Source organism: Poromitra crassiceps (assembly GCF_964638095.1).
Source record: "Poromitra crassiceps genome assembly, chromosome: 1".
Lineage (NCBI taxonomy): Eukaryota > Metazoa > Chordata > Actinopteri > Beryciformes > Melamphaidae > Poromitra > Poromitra crassiceps.
In genome coordinates, this window is record NC_139623.1 from 11,997,331 (window position 1) to 12,015,381 (window position 18,051).

At 45.6% G+C, this 18,051-nt stretch overlaps 1 protein-coding gene across 1 annotated transcript in view; it reads left to right on the plus strand.

The window, feature by feature from the left end:
* invs (inversin) overlaps window positions 1–18,051 on the plus strand; it is a 52,273-nt gene that overhangs the window by 12,396 nt on the left and 21,826 nt on the right. Inside the window, 2 exon segments of the mRNA XM_083649380.1 lie at window positions 11,143–11,284; window positions 15,191–15,357. Of these exon segments, the coding sequence (XP_083505506.1) occupies window positions 11,143–11,284; window positions 15,191–15,357 (309 nt within the window).

The following is an 18,051-nucleotide window of genomic DNA, read 5'->3' on the forward strand; positions in this document are numbered from 1 at the left end:
GTTTGTGGATCAGAGAGCCTCTGACTGGTGTGCACATTAAAACACAAGGATCCAAGGGCCGTTTAACCATTTATTTCGTAGTAGGTTTGGCGTAGGTTGATTGGATGGATGGATGTACGGATGTATGGATGATTTCTGTACAATAATAAACAACAAAGTATTAGTACATTGATGTGCCCACCAGAACTAACTAAAAATAACAAAAGGAATATAAGCTTACATTTGTTATGCATCCACTAAATTAGGTCAAAATAGGTTTCACACCGGTTGGTGTGTGGCTCCACTGGTCGGACAGGGCCTGTTCATAGGCAAGATAAACATAACTCAGATGCATGACATCAGGTAAAGAAATCAAACATAACATAAAAAGGTACACAGTTAACATAAAAAGGTACATAGTTGTCTACTTACTGGTGGGCATCACCTTGCAGGTTCAAGTCTAACACAGTGATGCAAACATTTGCTTGTTGTTTGGTGCTGCAGCAATGGTGGCAGGCCAGCTCTCAACTGGGGGTGAAACTGACTGAGGTTTTAAAGGGAGTGTGCAGGGTGATTAGGTAATTGTGAGCAGCTGGGTGAGGTGCAAGAGGAACAGGTGAGGGAGTGATGCATTATGGTAAATGAAGTCCAGAAATCCAGCTTGGGATTTTTAACAGCCGCCCCTTCAAATATGGAGTATTTGAATTAAGTGGAATACCAAGCTGGTTTGGTCAGGTGACAGTTCCTAGTAGGCTGCCCCATGGAGGTAATGGGCAGCATGGGCATTCAAGGGGCAGGGATCTGGACGGCCTGGGGCTGGGTAACATGGGAGGTCTAAGGCTGGGCACCACAGCGGTTTAACAATAGGGCTGGGGAACATGGGAGGTCTAAGGCTGGGCACCACAGCAGGTTTAACATTAGGACTTGGTAACCTGGGAGGTCTAAGGCTGTGTAACATGGGAGGTCTAAGGCTGGGTAACATGGGAGGTCTAAGGCTGGGCACCACAGCGGTTTAACATTAGGACTTGGTAACCTGGGAGGTCTAAGGCTGGGTAACATGGGAGGTCTAAGGCTGGGTAACATGGGAGGTCTAAGGCTGGGCACCACAGCGGTTTAACATTAGGACTTGGTAACCTGGGAGGTCTAAGGCTGGGTAACATGGGAGGTCTAAGGCTGGGTAACATGGGAGGTCTAAGGCTGGGCACCACAGCAGGTTTAACAATAGGACTTGGTAACCTGGGAGGTCTAAGGCTGGGTAACATGGGAGGTCTAAGGCTGGGTAACATGGGAGGTCTAAGGCTGGGTAACATGGGAGGTCTAAGGCTGGGCACCACAGCAGGTTTAACAATAGGACTTGGTAACCTGGGAGGTCTAAGGCTGGGTAACATGGGAGGTCTAAGGCTGGGTAACATGGGAGGTCTAAGGCTGGGTAACATGGGAGGTCTAAGGCTGGGCACCACAGCGGTTTAACATTAGGACTTGGTAACCTGGGAGGTCTAAGGCTGGGTAACATGGGAGGTCTAAGGCTGGGTAACATGGGAGGTCTAAGGCTGGGCACCACAGCAGGTTTAACAATAGGACTTGGTAACCTGGGAGGTCTAAGGCTGGGTAACATGGGAGGTCTAAGGCTGGGCAACATGGGAGGTCTAAGGCTGGGCACCACAGCGGTTTAACATTAGGACTTGGTAACCTGGGAGGTCTAAGGCTGGGTAACATGGGAGGTTGGACCTTGGAGAGCTGGCCTGGTTCTGGAATTTGGTGTGGTAGTCCTGGAGGTATGGCGGTGGCCTCCTCTCTCTGCTTGTCTTATGCCTGCATCCGTCCCAAGCTGTAGTTCGGCCCTTGGATCCATATCCAGTCAGCGGCTCAATCCGGCTGTTCGAAGGACCATGAAAAAGACTGTGATTGGTGGGATAGTTAGATTTCAAAGATGTTGGTTGAGGAAAATGGTTTGTGGATCAGAGAGCCTCTGACTGGTGTGCACATTAAAACACAAGGATCCAAGGGCCGTTTAACCATTTATTTCGTAGTAGGTTTGGCGTAGGTTGATTGGATGGATGGATGGATGTACGGATGTATGGATGATTTCTGTACAATAATAAACAACAAAGTATTAGTACATTGATGTGCCCACCAGAACTAACTAAAAATAACAAAAGGAATATAAGCTTACATTTGTTATGCATCCACTAAATTAGGTCAAAATAGGTTTCACACCGGTTGGTGTGTGGCTCCACTGGTCGGACAGGGCCTGTTCATAGGCAAGATAAACATAACTCAGATGCATGACATCAGGTAAAGAAATCAAACATAACATAAAAAGGTACACAGTTAACATAAAAAGGTACATAGTTGTCTACTTACTGGTGGGCATCACCTTGCAGGTTCAAGTCTAACACAGTGATGCAAACATTTGCTTGTTGTTTGGTGCTGCAACAATGGTGGCAGGCCAGCTCTCAACTGGGGGTGAAACTGACTGAGGTTTTAAAGGGAGTGTGCAGGGTGATTAGGTAATTGTGAGCAGCTGGGGGAGGTGCAAGAGGAACAGGTGAGGGAGTGATGCATTATGGTAAATGAAGTCCAGAAATCCAGCTTGGGATTTTTAACAACATGACAGTTTTTTCTAACATGACAGTTTTGAGCCTGTGACATTCCGAGGCTGTTGCATCATCCTACCTGTGCAGTGAAGGCGAGAGAAAACGAGATCATTCTGGCCAAACATTCACTGCCTGGCTTGCAATTCCCTGCAACAGCCACACATGTGAAATCTCCCAGCATGCATTGGGCTAATCCATTTCGCTAATAAATAGCAACCAAATGAGCCGAAATAGATAGAAAGGTAGATCTAAATAATGTGTAATGTTAACACAACCTGCAATTGTAGAACATTTCAATATTGGACCAAATAAAACATCGAAATGAAAACACCACCCTATGTGAAACATACTGTATATGTCATATTGGGGCTATATATATCCCTTGCAGATTTAACGTGATTTAGATGAGTGACACTGTAACGCGGTTCTACTGTCATGTCCTACTGTGATGTCCGCTCCAATAAATTGGCTCTACTTCACATTTTAGTTTTACAATAAAAACACATTTATGCAATTACTTTACATAATGTAGGCTATATTTATGTGCATCATCCTACCTGTGCAGCAGGGGAGAAGAAAAGGTAGCAAAACGATATCATTCTGGACAAACTTTCACCAATCTAATCTCATCATAGGGATAGGCTATATTTTTCTAGCTGATGCGTTTAGAACATTCTTTTCACTTTGATCTTGCTATAGTGTAGCGTAGTTACATGCTTGCAGTATTTAAACTGCAGTTAGATTGGTTTGAGAATAATATGGAATAATAGCCTATATATGGAGACAGACAGAGGGGATAAAAGGGAGGGGGGGAGATCAGAGCCCTCGGCTTTTCTGAAGCCGGACTGGATCGCTCCGTGGAATTGGAGCTGAAAAGTGAAGCATTTTATTTGTTTACTGCACTTCCCCAATGAGCAGATAGTGCATAATTTTACGCTTAAAAGGAGTGGTTGTAATGCTTAAGGCTGCGTGTAGCGCCGATCCCAAAATATCGAGTGCGCTGGTCCACGCCCACTACTCTGGGCTCCGTCTGCCGTTGGGCGCAGTTCATAGGCCGATGCAACGATAGAGCCCTTAAAACCCATTGAACAGCTTTTTGCCTACATGTCACGGACTAGCCCCCCTCCTGTTCAGGAATTCATCCACAAGAAAAGAATCACTGGACTTGGCACCAGGTCAGACACCAGAGGTGACTGTGAGGTCCATCGTAGACTGACCACGTTTGGTCAAAACGTCCTGTCTATAAAAGGCAGCCAAACATGGAACAGTCTCCCAGTTTCTTTAAAGAGATACTCAACACTTTTTCCATTTTTTTCTGCTGAAAATCAATATATATTGGAAATTAGCTGTGTTCTTGAGGAATCCAGGTCAAAGTCCTGACATTTACTGTAAATCTGAGTAATTCCTCATCTCTTCTCACATACCCATGCAGTTCCATACAAACCAAAAAGGCAAAAAGGCCAGCTGTAGACTCCCAATTTTCCTCCCTTTCTATGGGCTGAGCTCTTGATCAGTGACGTAGCTTGATCACTGACGTCACCTAACCCAGCCCGCCCATCTCTTCCGCCTAGGCCTTCCCCAGCCAAAGTTGATAAAAGGGGTTGCACACCATGCTGGGCCTTGTAGGCAGTGTGGAGAACAGTTTTGTTGAGTAGAGATAGAGAGAGATTTGTGGAGCGTTTTGATAGGAGTGCATAGTGTAAATTGTAGTTGTGTGTTTGTAGTATTTAGCAGTTTAGGTCTAGTTTTAGAGTACGTCAGATAGCCTAGGTTGTGTGTTTGTTTGAAAAAAAAAAAAAAAAGATTGTTTGTCTGTTTGTCTGTCTGTTCATTTGTTTAGTGAGTTTAGTGGCCAGGGACAGGGTTAGGCATAGTAATGGGTCGAAAGTGTTGTGTTCCCGGGTGCAACAGCTACACCGGTGTGCACAAGTTTCCTGGAGACCCGGCCATCAGGCGTGAATGGCTCCGACAACTGGGCCTAGCAGATCCGCAGCATGACCGAGTGGGTGTTAGCATCCGGAATATATATATATATATATATATATATATATATATATATATATATATATATATATATATATATATATATATGTATGTATGTATGTATGTATGTATGTATATATATATATATATATATATATATATATATACATACATATATATATTTGAGCAAATTATATATTTGTTCGTTTATATTTAAGATTCATATATATTTATATTCATAAATCAATTCATATTTTTATTGTAGCAGTTGGGGGCTGTCATATTGACTCCAAAAAAGAGAAGGAAAATATGTGGCCAAAAGGAAAGGGACAGTTTGCCAGGGCGTCTGGAGCTGTAGTCATGATGAACAAGATGCACATCAAACTGTGTGTGTGTGTGTGTGTGTGTGTGTGTGTGTGTGTGTGTGTGTGTGTGTGTGTGTGTGTGTGTGTGTGTGTATATAATGGGTTTGTAACACCACAAGCAGGAGAATACTGTTGTTTTTGAAGGTGTGGCTGTATGGCATCTTTTTGATTTTCCAGCATGTGTTAGATGTTAGCATTTGAAGAACGTGTGTGTGTGTGTGTGTGTGTGTGTGTGTGTGTGTGTGTGTGTGTGTGTGTGTGTGCAAGCAAGATTATACAGAAGGAGAGCGAGTGAGTGAATGCATGTGCATGTGAGGAAGCTTCGCAAATTAGAGATGTTTGTGGTTGATTTTGGTGAAGCCCCCGTAAAAACTCTCTCTCACGGAAAATCACTTCCCATGACTTGGCACATGTGCCACACACACACACACACACACACACACACACACACACACACACACACACACACACACACACACACACACACACACCTTTAACTACTGTACCTACGATGTCTCCCTCCCACCCCGTCACACACACCTACATACCTACTTGACAGTAAAAATAATAGTAGTAACTAACCATTAAGTCTCTATGACAAAGCGGGGCTACCTGGCATGAGCGTGAGAAAGCAGCGAGCATGATGGGTAATTGCCACGCGGCACGCAGTGTCTACGGGAGCGCTCTTTACGAGGTGAAGGCAGGCAAGGAGAGGGGGCTGAGATGGAGGGATGGAGGACACCATGGTATTCCCTCCTCCCTTCAGCTCTCTCAACTTCTCCCTGAGCTCAGAGGTTCTCAGGGCTGATCCACCTCCATCTCTGAAGACACCCAGCCAGTGTCAAATCGAGGTGGCCGACAGTGGGCTGCCCCTCTCCTGGTCAAGCGCACTGAGTGCCAGTGCCCTCATAGCTCGTCACAGACTAGAGCAGCAGTTATCTTCAGTCTAATCTAAGGCCATACTATGTGCTCACCTTGCAACAAGCAGACCACAAAGGCTCAGTCCTTCGCACAGCCGTCGCGGGTTCGAATCCGACCCGAGGTCCTTTGCAGCATGTCATCCCCTCTCTCTCTCCCCACCTTTCCTGTCTGCTTTTTGTCCTGTCCTATCTAATAAAGGCAAAAATGATGTGCAAAAAATAATCTGAAAAATCCATACAATAACAGACAACCTTATCATGCTCATAATTTACGAATAAAGCGGTCTTAAAGTTAAATTTAATTTTAAAATGAATTATCTCAGGTACACACTGGCATTTGCTTGTATGTATGGAGCTTCCATGCAAAATGGTGATGTACCTGACCAGTGGAGGCTACGCAGCGGCCATTATCGGACCCAAGTTCAGCCAATAACGATAGTTTGTAAAATGTCCTATCTGTCAGCACCGATTACTAAGCATCTACCTCTAGTGTAAACCCTAGCATGCCCAAAAGTGAAAATACATTATCTACTCACCCCCATGCCGGTGGAAGGTTGGGTGAATTTCTTTAGTCCACAAAACATTTGTGGAGTTTTCCAGTTAAACAGAGTTGCAGCGTTCTTCTAAAACATTTGAAGTGAATGGTGACCAACTCTCAAAGGAACTCTTATGCAGGAGAAAAGAAAAGAAAAGAAAAGAAAAGAAAAGAAAAGAAAAGAAAAGAAAAGAAAAGAAAATCCTTCAGAAGCCCTGAGATGCCAAGTTGACTTGAAAAAACATCATTGACACCCTGTTTTGAGCTGAAATCTTCACTGTAGCTGTGAGCTGAAAGTGAAAGTGAAAGCGGTACTTTCAGCTCATGGCTACAGTGAAGAATTCAGCTCAAAATGATGGTGTAAATGATGTCTTTTCTTTTCTTCCCCCGCCCCGATTTTTTTATCCCAGTTTTATCCCCCGTTAGTGCTCATTTTTATTTATTTATCCTGGTTGCTGCTCCACCCTCTGCCAATCTGGGGAGAGCTGAAACTGGCTCCATGCTTCCTCCGAGACATGGGCAGTTAGCCAGCCGCTTCTTTTCACCTGACAGGGGAAGCTTCACCGGTAGGACATAGCACGCTATTCCAACGAGTTCCCCTCCCTCCGAACAGGCGCCCCTAACGACCAGAGGAGGCACCACATCAGTGACCAGGATATTGCATGTTTTGGTGTGGGGTTCCTATATGAAGGAAACCCCCAGGGGGCACGGGGAGAACATGCAAACTCCACACAGAAAGGCCCTTTCGACGACCCCACCCGGGCCGTGGGCATTCGAGGACATGCGGACGGGCACGCATTCCTTCAGCGCTCACAGCGTCCCAGGTGGGAATCGAACCCATGACCTTCTAGCTGTGGGGCAACAGCGCTTACCACTGCGCCACCGTGCCCCCAAATGACGTCTTTTCAAGTCAACTTGGCATCTTGGGGCTTCTGGAGACTTGGATTTGAAAGTTGGTCACCAGTCATTTCAATTGTTTAGGAGAATGCTGTAGCTCTGTTTCCCTGGAAAACTCCATGACTGTCCTGTGGACTAAAAACCATCACCCGACCTTCCACCAGCATGGGAGTGAGTAAATATTGACAGAATGTTCATTTTTGAGTGAACTTATCCTTTAAGAAATGAGTGGGATGGTGATCGGTGAATCAAGTCTGTTTGTGTGACTGTTAAGGAAAATGTCTTGGAGAGAACTGACATTGTGGCAGGAGTTTGTGTCTCTGGCGTTTATGTGTTTAGGGGCAATAATTGATTTCTGTGTTGCGCCCCCGCAGGGCTTGTCCCACATCTCTAAACACACACACACACACACACACACACACACACACACACACACACACACACACACACACCCGTGGACAGGCCTGCTGCAGTATTAATGAGAAATGAATAAGACATGAAGAGAGACCCCCCCTCTTCCACACTCACACAGTCCCCACCAGGGTCTCCCCCTCCCCAGCTGCTTCCTGTCTGCAGATTACCCTGCCTTCACTGGGCTCTGGTTAAGTGGGGCCAGGAAGAGATTTAACCCCCTCAGCAGGAGCACGCACACACACAGCCACACGCATGCACACGCGCACGCACACACACACACACACACACACACACACACACACACACACACACACACACACACACACACACACGCACACACACACCCATACACACACACACACACACACACGCACGCACACACACATACACACACACACACACACACACATACACACACACACACACACACACACACACACATACATACACATACACACACACACATACACATACATACACATACACACATACACACACACACACACACACACACACACACACATACACATACACATACACATACACGTACATACACACACACACACACACACACACACACACACACACACACACACACACACACTAGTGAAGGAGCTGTAGGTGTGTGTACCACTGAGATATATGAATGGAGAGAGTGTCCCTATCTCCTCCCTGTATGCTCTATTGAAGCCAAAATCCTGTGAAAATCAGTGAACCAGAGTCTGCGCAGTAGCTCCGTTGATTTAGAACCTCTGTGGGCTCCCCGCCCCTCTGAACTTTCTTATGTAGAGATGCTGTTTCTAGAATGCGCACAGTGCGTTGTGTATTTATACACAGTCTAGCTCTGTAAATACAACACTTTAAGTTGTAATATTTTTTGTCTCGCCAAAAGTAACCAGGAAGAGTCCCACTATGAGATCAGTTTATCAAAATGACGCCTGTACGAAAATCTGATTTTGGTTGTCGGAGATTTCTCCTCCGGGCTGCTGTGCTCTCAGCCCGGACCGGAAGTGGAGGCTGCTCTCGGCCTCACTGGGGAAATTATCCGATCCACTGCTGTGTTGATTAAGCTAGCCAATGTTTCCGTGGCATTTTGATTAACTTTATGATTTAATTCCTTTTGGAGTAAATGTTGGTTTTACAAATCTAACCTTGACGCTTTACGCTACGTTGTTTACTGGTATAGTGTGGGTAGGGCAGCCTGCTGTAACGTTCTATTTAATATAGCTCAGTGGTAACGTTAGCCTAGCTGCCTAGTCTCGTCTCTGTTAACTACCGTATATCCTTACAACAGCTAAGAAAGGAGCTTGTGAAGAAGGAACAGCCCCACAGTCAAAGCATTTCTCTGAGATATCCATATAAAAATGTTTGTTGCTTTAATACCAGAAATAAAACCTCTGTTTATGTGACGCTAACGGGTTAGCGATTAGCTCATGGCTGGTGCTTGCGTACTAGGCCCCATCTTATAAAACACATTTCCTGGCAGCTTGACAACCTGGCAAGTTCTGAAAATATGTGTATATTATTGTGTTATTCCAGCTATCGTTATCGGTTGTTAAGTTATAGTAATATTAAGCCGATAAATAATGAAAAACAGCCGACTAGCGAAAGTGGCTAACGTAGCTGGAGTAACTACTAAAACACATATTTTCTGAACTTACTTCAGTCCCCAACCAACGTTAATTCCTCGCGTGCCTTTCTCAAAACAATGTTCTTTTTATTGCGGTCCATTGATATGTCTGGTAGCCAGCACAGCCACCCCGACCTCCAGGGAGCCACTACCCGTGTTAAGAGCCTCTGCCCCGGGTCCACACAGAGCCGACCTCCAGGCAGCGTTACATGATGAAAGCACAAAGCAGCACTGTGTCCTGTCTATGTCAAACCAACGCTAGTTCTATACTGTGAAGAGCCTGTCCAGCCAATGACGGCTTGAGACTGGCTGCCACAGCTGTCAATCATCCATTTTTATACCTTTTTATATGTCAAATAACTACTTAAAAACAAACTGATCAGAAAAATGACCACTTGCACAGGCATTAGCATGATAATGACTATCTAAAATGATACAAACCACCTTTGGAAAAAAATTATCTGACGTATACTGTGATTATTTCGGTTGTAATTTTCCCATCCACTAACATGGGGAGGCGGGCCTTGTGACCTAATACTGGATTCAGCCGTCAGGGCGGCGATCTAACATGCAGCGGCTTCACTAATGGAACCATGGAATGGCGTCCATCTTTATAAGTCAATGGTGTGTACGGGTAAACCCAGTCAGCTGTCAGGTAGACATATGATTGATGTCAAGAGAGGATCATTTTACAAGCTTGCTTCTTTGCAATCTGGGAACATAGAGTCTATCAGACAGGTATCCGCTGCAGAGCAGAGCCTTCCGTCATTGTTTACAGTCCCATGATGTCTCATATGCAGCTATTTATTATTATTATTAGCCGTTAAATGTCATCTGGAGTCTGGACCTACAATTGATCAGCGTCTCCAACTCGTCAACGCGTCAAACGGACCGTCCACAATAACCGCAGCACACAGAAGTGGAAGTCTTGGCGCGGACATCGACTATACACCGTTTGTCCCAGAGTCATATTAGCCCTCTGACTGATGGACTCTGGGTGCCCAGGTTGACTTCTTTGTGGCTGGTATTTATCAATGCAGCTTAGAACGAGAGCATCAACCGAATGCTTAATAATATGTCAATGTAAACAACATTGCCAATTGCCATTATTTAGCTACTTTGCTATGGTGTTCAATGATATGACAGTCAAGAGTGTGTCAGCAGTGTTTCTTGCAGATTGTTTTGTCGATAGGGGGTGGAGTCCCAGGTTCACTCCTGTCACTGCTCACTGCTGTTGAAGTATGGCTCTCATTCAGGCGGTGCCTCGTCATAGATGCGTGGCCAATGGGTCAGCACTCAGCATGGGGGAAATCCTCCCTGCTAGCCCAGCCCAGGCAGACAGGATCGGGGATTCAACCACCGCAGTAAACGCACATCTGAACAGACGTCTATGTACCTGCTCTAGAATCTCCACTCCTGTAGTGTAGAGCCACAGCACCGTCCTTTGGTGAGTCAGCCCATTGAGATATACAGTACAGTATGAGGGGTTTTTACCCCCACCGTCTAGTGTCGCGCGGCAGCCGTAGTAACATTTTGTGGGCATTCCCACACAGACCGACTGTATCTATAGGAGCAATTTTGTTGTATTTGTAGCTATGGCCTCTCTGGTTGTGTGTGTGTGTGTGTGTGGGGGGGGGGGGGGGGGGGGGGGGGGTTACCGGAGCAAAATGAATCAAAAGGAAACTGGGAAAGCCTCAGAATTGTATTGTAGAGCTGATCAATAGTACGCTGGTTGTCTTAATTTTACTACATGGAAGGCATTCTAAATAAGCTCGAAGTAGCTCCAGCTGGAGGTTTGACCTGACATGTGTCTGTGTTGTAGGCATCAGAGCCCCCCGGCCCCAGCCCCGCCTCTCTGGGCCCCAGCCCCGCCTCTCCGGGCGCCAGCCCCGCCTCTCTGGGCTCACAGGTCCATGCTGCAGCTGTCAACGGAGACAGGAGCACCCTCCTCAAACTCATCACAGGTTAGTAACACACGAACAAACAAACAAACACCTCAAATATATTACAGGTAGGTAACACACAAACAAACAACACTTCAAATATATTGCAGGTAGGTAACACACAAGCAAACAACACTTCAAATATATTGCAGGTAGGTAACACACAAGCAATCAACACCTCACATATATTACAGGTAGGTAACACACAAGCAATCAACACCTCAAATATATTACAGGTAGGTAACGCACAAGCAATCAACACCTCAAATATATTACAGGTAGGTAACACACAAGCAATCAACACCTCAAATATATTACAGGTAGGTAACACACAAGCAATCAACACCTCACATATATTGCAGGTAGGTAACACACAAGCAATCAACACCTCAAATATATTACAGGTAGGTAACACAAGCAAACAACACCTCACATATATTGCAGGTAGGTAACACACAAGCAATCAACACCTCAAATATATTACAGGTAGGTAACACACAAGCTATCAACACCTCAAATATATTACAGGTAGGTAACGCACAAGCAATCAACACCTCAAATATATTACAGGTAGGTAACGCACAAGCAATCAACACCTCAAATATATTACAGGTAGGTAACACACAAGCAATCAACACCTCAAATATATTACAGGTAGGTAACACACAAGCAATCAACACCTCAAATATATTACATGTAAGGTAAGTTGTAACACACAAGCAATCAACACCTCAAATATATTGCAGGTAAGGTAAGTTGTAACACACAAGCAATCAACACCTCAAATATATTACAGGTAGGTAACGCACAAGCAATCAACACCTCAAATATATTACAGGTAGGTAACGCACAAGCAATCAACACCTCAAATATATTACAGGTAGGTAACTCACAAGCAATCAACACCTCAAATATATTACAGGTAGGTAACTCACAAGCAATCAACACCTCAAATATATTACAGGTAGGTAACACACTCACACTCAATACTGCAACAACATCACATACTGTAGATATAGCATGATAATGTGCTGCTTTATTGATCTCAGTAAGGAAATTCACTTTTCACTTGCCCCCTCCGCAGGGTGCAGGGTGAGCTGCAGCTCTTGTGCAGGGACACTATAGCAGGGCAGGTGCTTCTCAGCATGGGGGCTTGAACCTGGGTCCTCCAGTTGAAGGACCCTCTCCTTATGTACTCTGCTGCCCCACTGCCAAAGTGTTGCCGTGGGCTTGACATTTAGCCGTGGCCATATTTATACCTGAATATGTGGAAAGTATCACTATTGTCCATATAGATCAGAGGTGCCCCCCCCCCCCCCCCCCCAAAAACAAAAAAACAAAAAACACTGTATACAAAAAACTGAATGTTTCTTTCTCTCTCTCTCTGTGTGTGTGCCAGAAACTGCATGGGATTAGCATAAAGTGGGCATCTCTGTAGAGGGGAGACTTGTGGGTACCTATAGAACGCATTCTCATTCAGATATCTTGAGGTGAGAGGTCAAGCGACCCCTTTGAAAATGGCCATGCCAGTTTTTCCCTCGTCAAAATGTAGCCTAACTCTGGAGCGTGATTTAGCCCCCTTCCTGACAAGCATTATCATGACATGGTTGGTACCAAAGGATGCCTTAGATGTTCTAGTTTAATATGATAGCAGTAACTTCACTTTAAAAGCTTTCAAAATAAGCCGGCTACAGACAGTAATATTGCTCACGGTGACGCAATTTATTTTGATTTTATTTTATTTTATGAGCATGTCAAATCCACGGCTGGCCAAAATGAGCCTCAAAATGAGCGGCTATGATATAGATGTATGAAAAATGATATATGAAGTGCATCAAATGAAGATTGCGACTTCTAAGTGTCAGGGAGGCAACATGGTCTCCCATCTCACTATGCCTCCCGGCTTCTCCCCACAAAGTCAATCATTTCACAAAGTGGAATCAGGTTTTGACACAATTTAGCCCATAGAAAACATTAAGCATGAAGAGGTTGTCAAAACCAACCTTTTTTTCCACATGAATGCTCCATCATTACATCTTAAAAGCGAATTGACTCTCAACTAATGCCAACTGAGTCAGTACGTTTACATGCACTTAAAAAATTCAAATTATTGCGTTAGTCCGCCTAAAACCAGACTTTTTAAATGCATGTAAACATGTTAGCTCGACTGAAATCGAAGTTATAAAAGTCCGATTGACACACCCAGATAATGCGATTGCGAGTGGATTTACTCCTGCATGTATATATAGGCCAGTCGGACTGGAACTGGACGAGGCGATCAGCGCATGCGCTAACGTTGTTTGACCCGGAAGTCGGCTTAGCGCCAGCTAAATGTGAATTTCGTTGATGTAGTAGCTAAATCTGTATCTAGAATTTCTTTGGAATGGAATATCTTACTTTCAACTGTATTGAGCTCACAACGGGCAGCTTTGTGTTATGTGACCATCCCTGCGTTTGAACGGTTTATCGGCGCTCTCTCCACATAAACACAGAACACAGCAAAACAATGTCCTATTACTAAAATACACAGCGCACAGCGGGCCCTATCTTCCGACAGGCGCTATCCCCTAATAGCGTTTGCGCACCTGTTTGCGCGTGCCTTAAAGCAGGGAAGATAGCAGTCTGCCTTGTGCCGTCCGCCAGGTGTTCTGCCGAGTTTTGCTCCCCCGCCCAGCAGCAGGGAGCATACTTGTAATGATTTATACAGAAATTGAACTGTTTAAAAGTGATATAATTGTCTGGTAGACGTGACCTCCCTGATTTCTAAGTTAAAACAGCCCCGAAATATGTTGGGGATGCAATTCTCGGCGGGGTGACAGATCGTCTGTGGTGCCAACGACCCTCCGGGTTATGATCACTGCCGATCTTTCGGAAAAGACTAAAGACACACCTTTTCAGGCTCCATCTGGGCCCTTCTTGATCTAACTTCGTTCTCTCTTTCTTAAAAAAAAAAAAAAAAAACTAACCAATCTTGTATCACTAACCTAAACTTGTACCACTGTTCCTTCAGAAGTTGTAGTTGTCATAGACTGTGCTCCATAGTTGATTGCTCTATTGCTGACAAAAAAATGTGTTATTGTAAGTCGCTTTGGATAAAAGCGTCTGCCAAATGACGTAATGTAATGTAATGTAATGATGGTAAATAGCCTATGTCCATTGTCCAACAACTTTTCTCAATTAATTTCCGTCTTTGCGATGTGATAAAAGTTTCTCAGTGAGTTATAGTTGATTGCCTCACTGAATTATCTGCTAATACCCAATTTTAGCAGCATAATTTGATGTCCTGGCATGGCAAGGCTGTGCTAATGACATATCCAAAAGGGATTTTACTTGCACTGCGCTGCGCTGCACGGAGATTACGGCTGCGCTCCCAGCGCAGAGAGGTATTTGCGCGTAAGAGGTCCTTTTCAAAGCTCTTAGTGCAAAGTAAGTGCACGCTGCTGATGATAGCATAATGCCATCTATCACCACATTTTAGCGCTGAAAAGCCTGCTTTGGATTGTGGCAGCCAATGCCCTGTACAATTATCACAGGCATGCGCTTGTGTCCGCCCCCAATTTGCATTGCGCACGGCGTTAAACGAGCACAAACGCTAAATTAGCGCTTTTGGGAAGATAGGGCCCTGTGTCTCTCAACATAAACACACTGCAGGGGAAACGTTTGTATAATTATATCATCTTTTTGTAATGAAATAGCTGCATTATTAAGGGACCAGTTGTTAGAATTGGCGGAGCCAGCGTGGAAAGAGTGCACCTATCGTAGCGGAGGCAACATGATTCCATGTGCATAACTGTGCATGTAAACGTACTGAGTGTCTTAAATCTCCAACCCTCCTTTGTTTGTGTGTGTTTGTGTGTGTGTGTGTGTGTGTGTGTGTGTGTGTGTGTGTGTGTGTGTGTGTGCGTGCGTGTGTCCATGTGGGTGTAGCAGAGCCCTCGCTGCGGGACCGTGAGGACCAGTTTGGGCGGACCCCTTTGATGTACTGTGTGCTGGCTGACCGCCTGGACTGTGCGGAGACTCTGCTGAAGGCCGGGGCCTCGGTCAACAAGACGGACCACAGCCAGCGCACCGCTCTGCACCTCGCCGCACAGAAGGTATGGCCAGGACACGCACACATACACAGGCACATACAGAAACACACACAGAAGGTATGGCCAGGACACGCACACATACACAGGCACATACAGAAACACACACAGAAGGTATGGCCAGGACACGCACACATACACAGGCACATACAGAAACACACACAGAAGGTACGGCCAGGACACGCACACATACACAGGCACATACAGAAGGTATGGCCAGGACACGCACACATACACAGGCACATACAGAAACACACACAGAAGGTACGGCCAGGACACGCACACATACACAGGCACATACAGAAACACACACAGAAGGTATGGCCAGGACACGCACACATACACAGGCACATACAGAAACACACACAGAAGGTATGGCCAGGACACGCACACATACACAGGCACATACAGAAGGTATGGCCAGGACACGCACACATACACAGGCACATACAGAAGGTATGGCCAGGACACGCACACATACACAGGCACATACAGAAGGTATGGCCAGGACACGCACACATACACAGGCACATACAGAAACACACACAAACAAAAACTGACGTCATACGTGTGGCAACGTTTTAGCCTGATGTGGTGAATGTCAAAGTAGGAGCTGAATTATAAATGTGAGAAACTGATTGCAAAAGAATCTAGAAATAGATAGAGTGCAAGTGGATGGGAGACTAGATAAGATCTAGTAGAGGTTTGGTGGCAGAGAAATGTTGTGTTTGACCATCTTTAAGCTCAAGTGGGAAGCCAGTGCCCCCTAGTGGCTGCAGTTATGGCCTTAGGGCTATATAGGGGCCTGCAAATTCTCAACTCTAAATAACCCCCAGATACACGCACTCGAACACAGACGCACGGAAACAAAGAAACACACACACACACACACACACACACACACACACACACACACACACACACACACACACACGATGCCAGCCAGGTCTTATCCCTCTATCCATCCAATGCCGCCTCCTTTTTCTCACAACCATATAGCCGTCATTTTCACCAGTACACACTCGTGAGCACACGTCACACGTGGTGCATGTGACGCCGTTTGCACACTGTAGTTTCCTTCAGGAAAATGTCTTGGTAGGAGAGAAAAGCTTCTTACAAAGAATGTAGGCCATGCCGCAGAGGAAACTCTCCTTTGAAACCAATGGTAATTATACTACTAATATTCTATATATAAAATTGAGTATGTGGGCTCTGTCCACTGTTTCAAGTTCTGTGTTGGGCCACAGCTATGCCGTTTTACGTGCGATCGGGGCTGAAACCTTCAGGGCGTGTAAAGGGCACCCGTGCGGGTGACCTGACCGAGTCGGATTTTTTTAATTGGGCGATTGTCCTAATTAGCTAATGATGTGATGTCATCAGTGATGATGTCATCAGGGATGTCATCGGTGATGATGTCATCAGTGATGTTACCGATCGGCGCCCAGCTAATGTCAATGTTCACTTTCAAGATGGTATTCTCTCGTGTCTAGGGGTTAGTTGGCATATGATCCGATAACGATAGAGAATAATAAAGCAGGCTGTCATGAGAGAGAGAGTGAGAAGCCATTAGCCTACCCTGCTCACAGGTGTGCTCTCGTCCAGGTGTCGTGCCGGCGGCTCTCGGCCGATGCGCTACCAGTGTTCATATACTGTAGGCGCGGGACAGTACATAAACAGTATACCTTTTTCTCTTCCTTGTCAGATGCAGTTGTATTTGTTCTGGCCGGTTGCATTGTAAACATCGATAAACTGCAAACTATGAATGAAGTTGGGCAACATTCAGCAGCTACACTACGGCGAGTGTGGCCAACTTCAGTTACATGCTCATAGCGTTACTGCTGCGAGGAGCCGATGGCTGTACCCGGTCGACATAACGTTAGTAACAAAAGCACATCATTACATTACATTACATTACGTCATTTAGCAGACGCTTTTGTCCAAAGCGACTTACAATATCACATTTTGTCAACAGTACAGGAAACAACTATGCAACACAATCAATGACAGCTAAGATATTGAGTTTTGAGTTGATGAGTTTTTAGTCTCCGCCGAAAGATTGGCACCGATTCGGGCCAAAGGGGGGAGCTCATTCCACCATTGTGGTGCCAGGAACGAGAAGAGGTCGGGACGAGCGACTTTTGAGCCCACGCAGCGGGGGAGGAGCGAGGCGATCTGGACGGGTGGAGGAGCGATGCGAAGTTTGGAACTTGACCATAGATTGTAGATACGAAGGGGTTGACATGTGGACTGCTGACGTGTAGAATGCCCTGTAGGCCAGTACCAGTGTCTTGAATTTGATGCGAGCCAAGATGGGAAGCCAGTGAAGGTCACGGAAGAGGGGAGTGACATGAGAGAACATCGACGGTGCTTTCTCACTGCCAGTAGGGGTTGACAAATACTAGCTAGGCCGGTCAGACCCCCTGCACACCAACAAGAGCGATGAGCAATCTACTCGCACTCGCCCTGTCAAGCCCTGCCCCGCTGCTGCAGCTTGGTTGGCTGACTTGCTGTATTTCTGTCTTCAATTGGTCTATTTAGATTTTTTGGCCCCTCCTCTCGTCTTGTCGTTTGCGATGTCCTGGCGCCAGGTATCCCAGCATGCTTTGCAAGGTGGTGAGCGACAGACGGCAGCGAGGGAAGGAGGGTCCATTTCGAAATCGACCAATAGAGACAGTCGGCATGTGTTATACGTAATGTTAT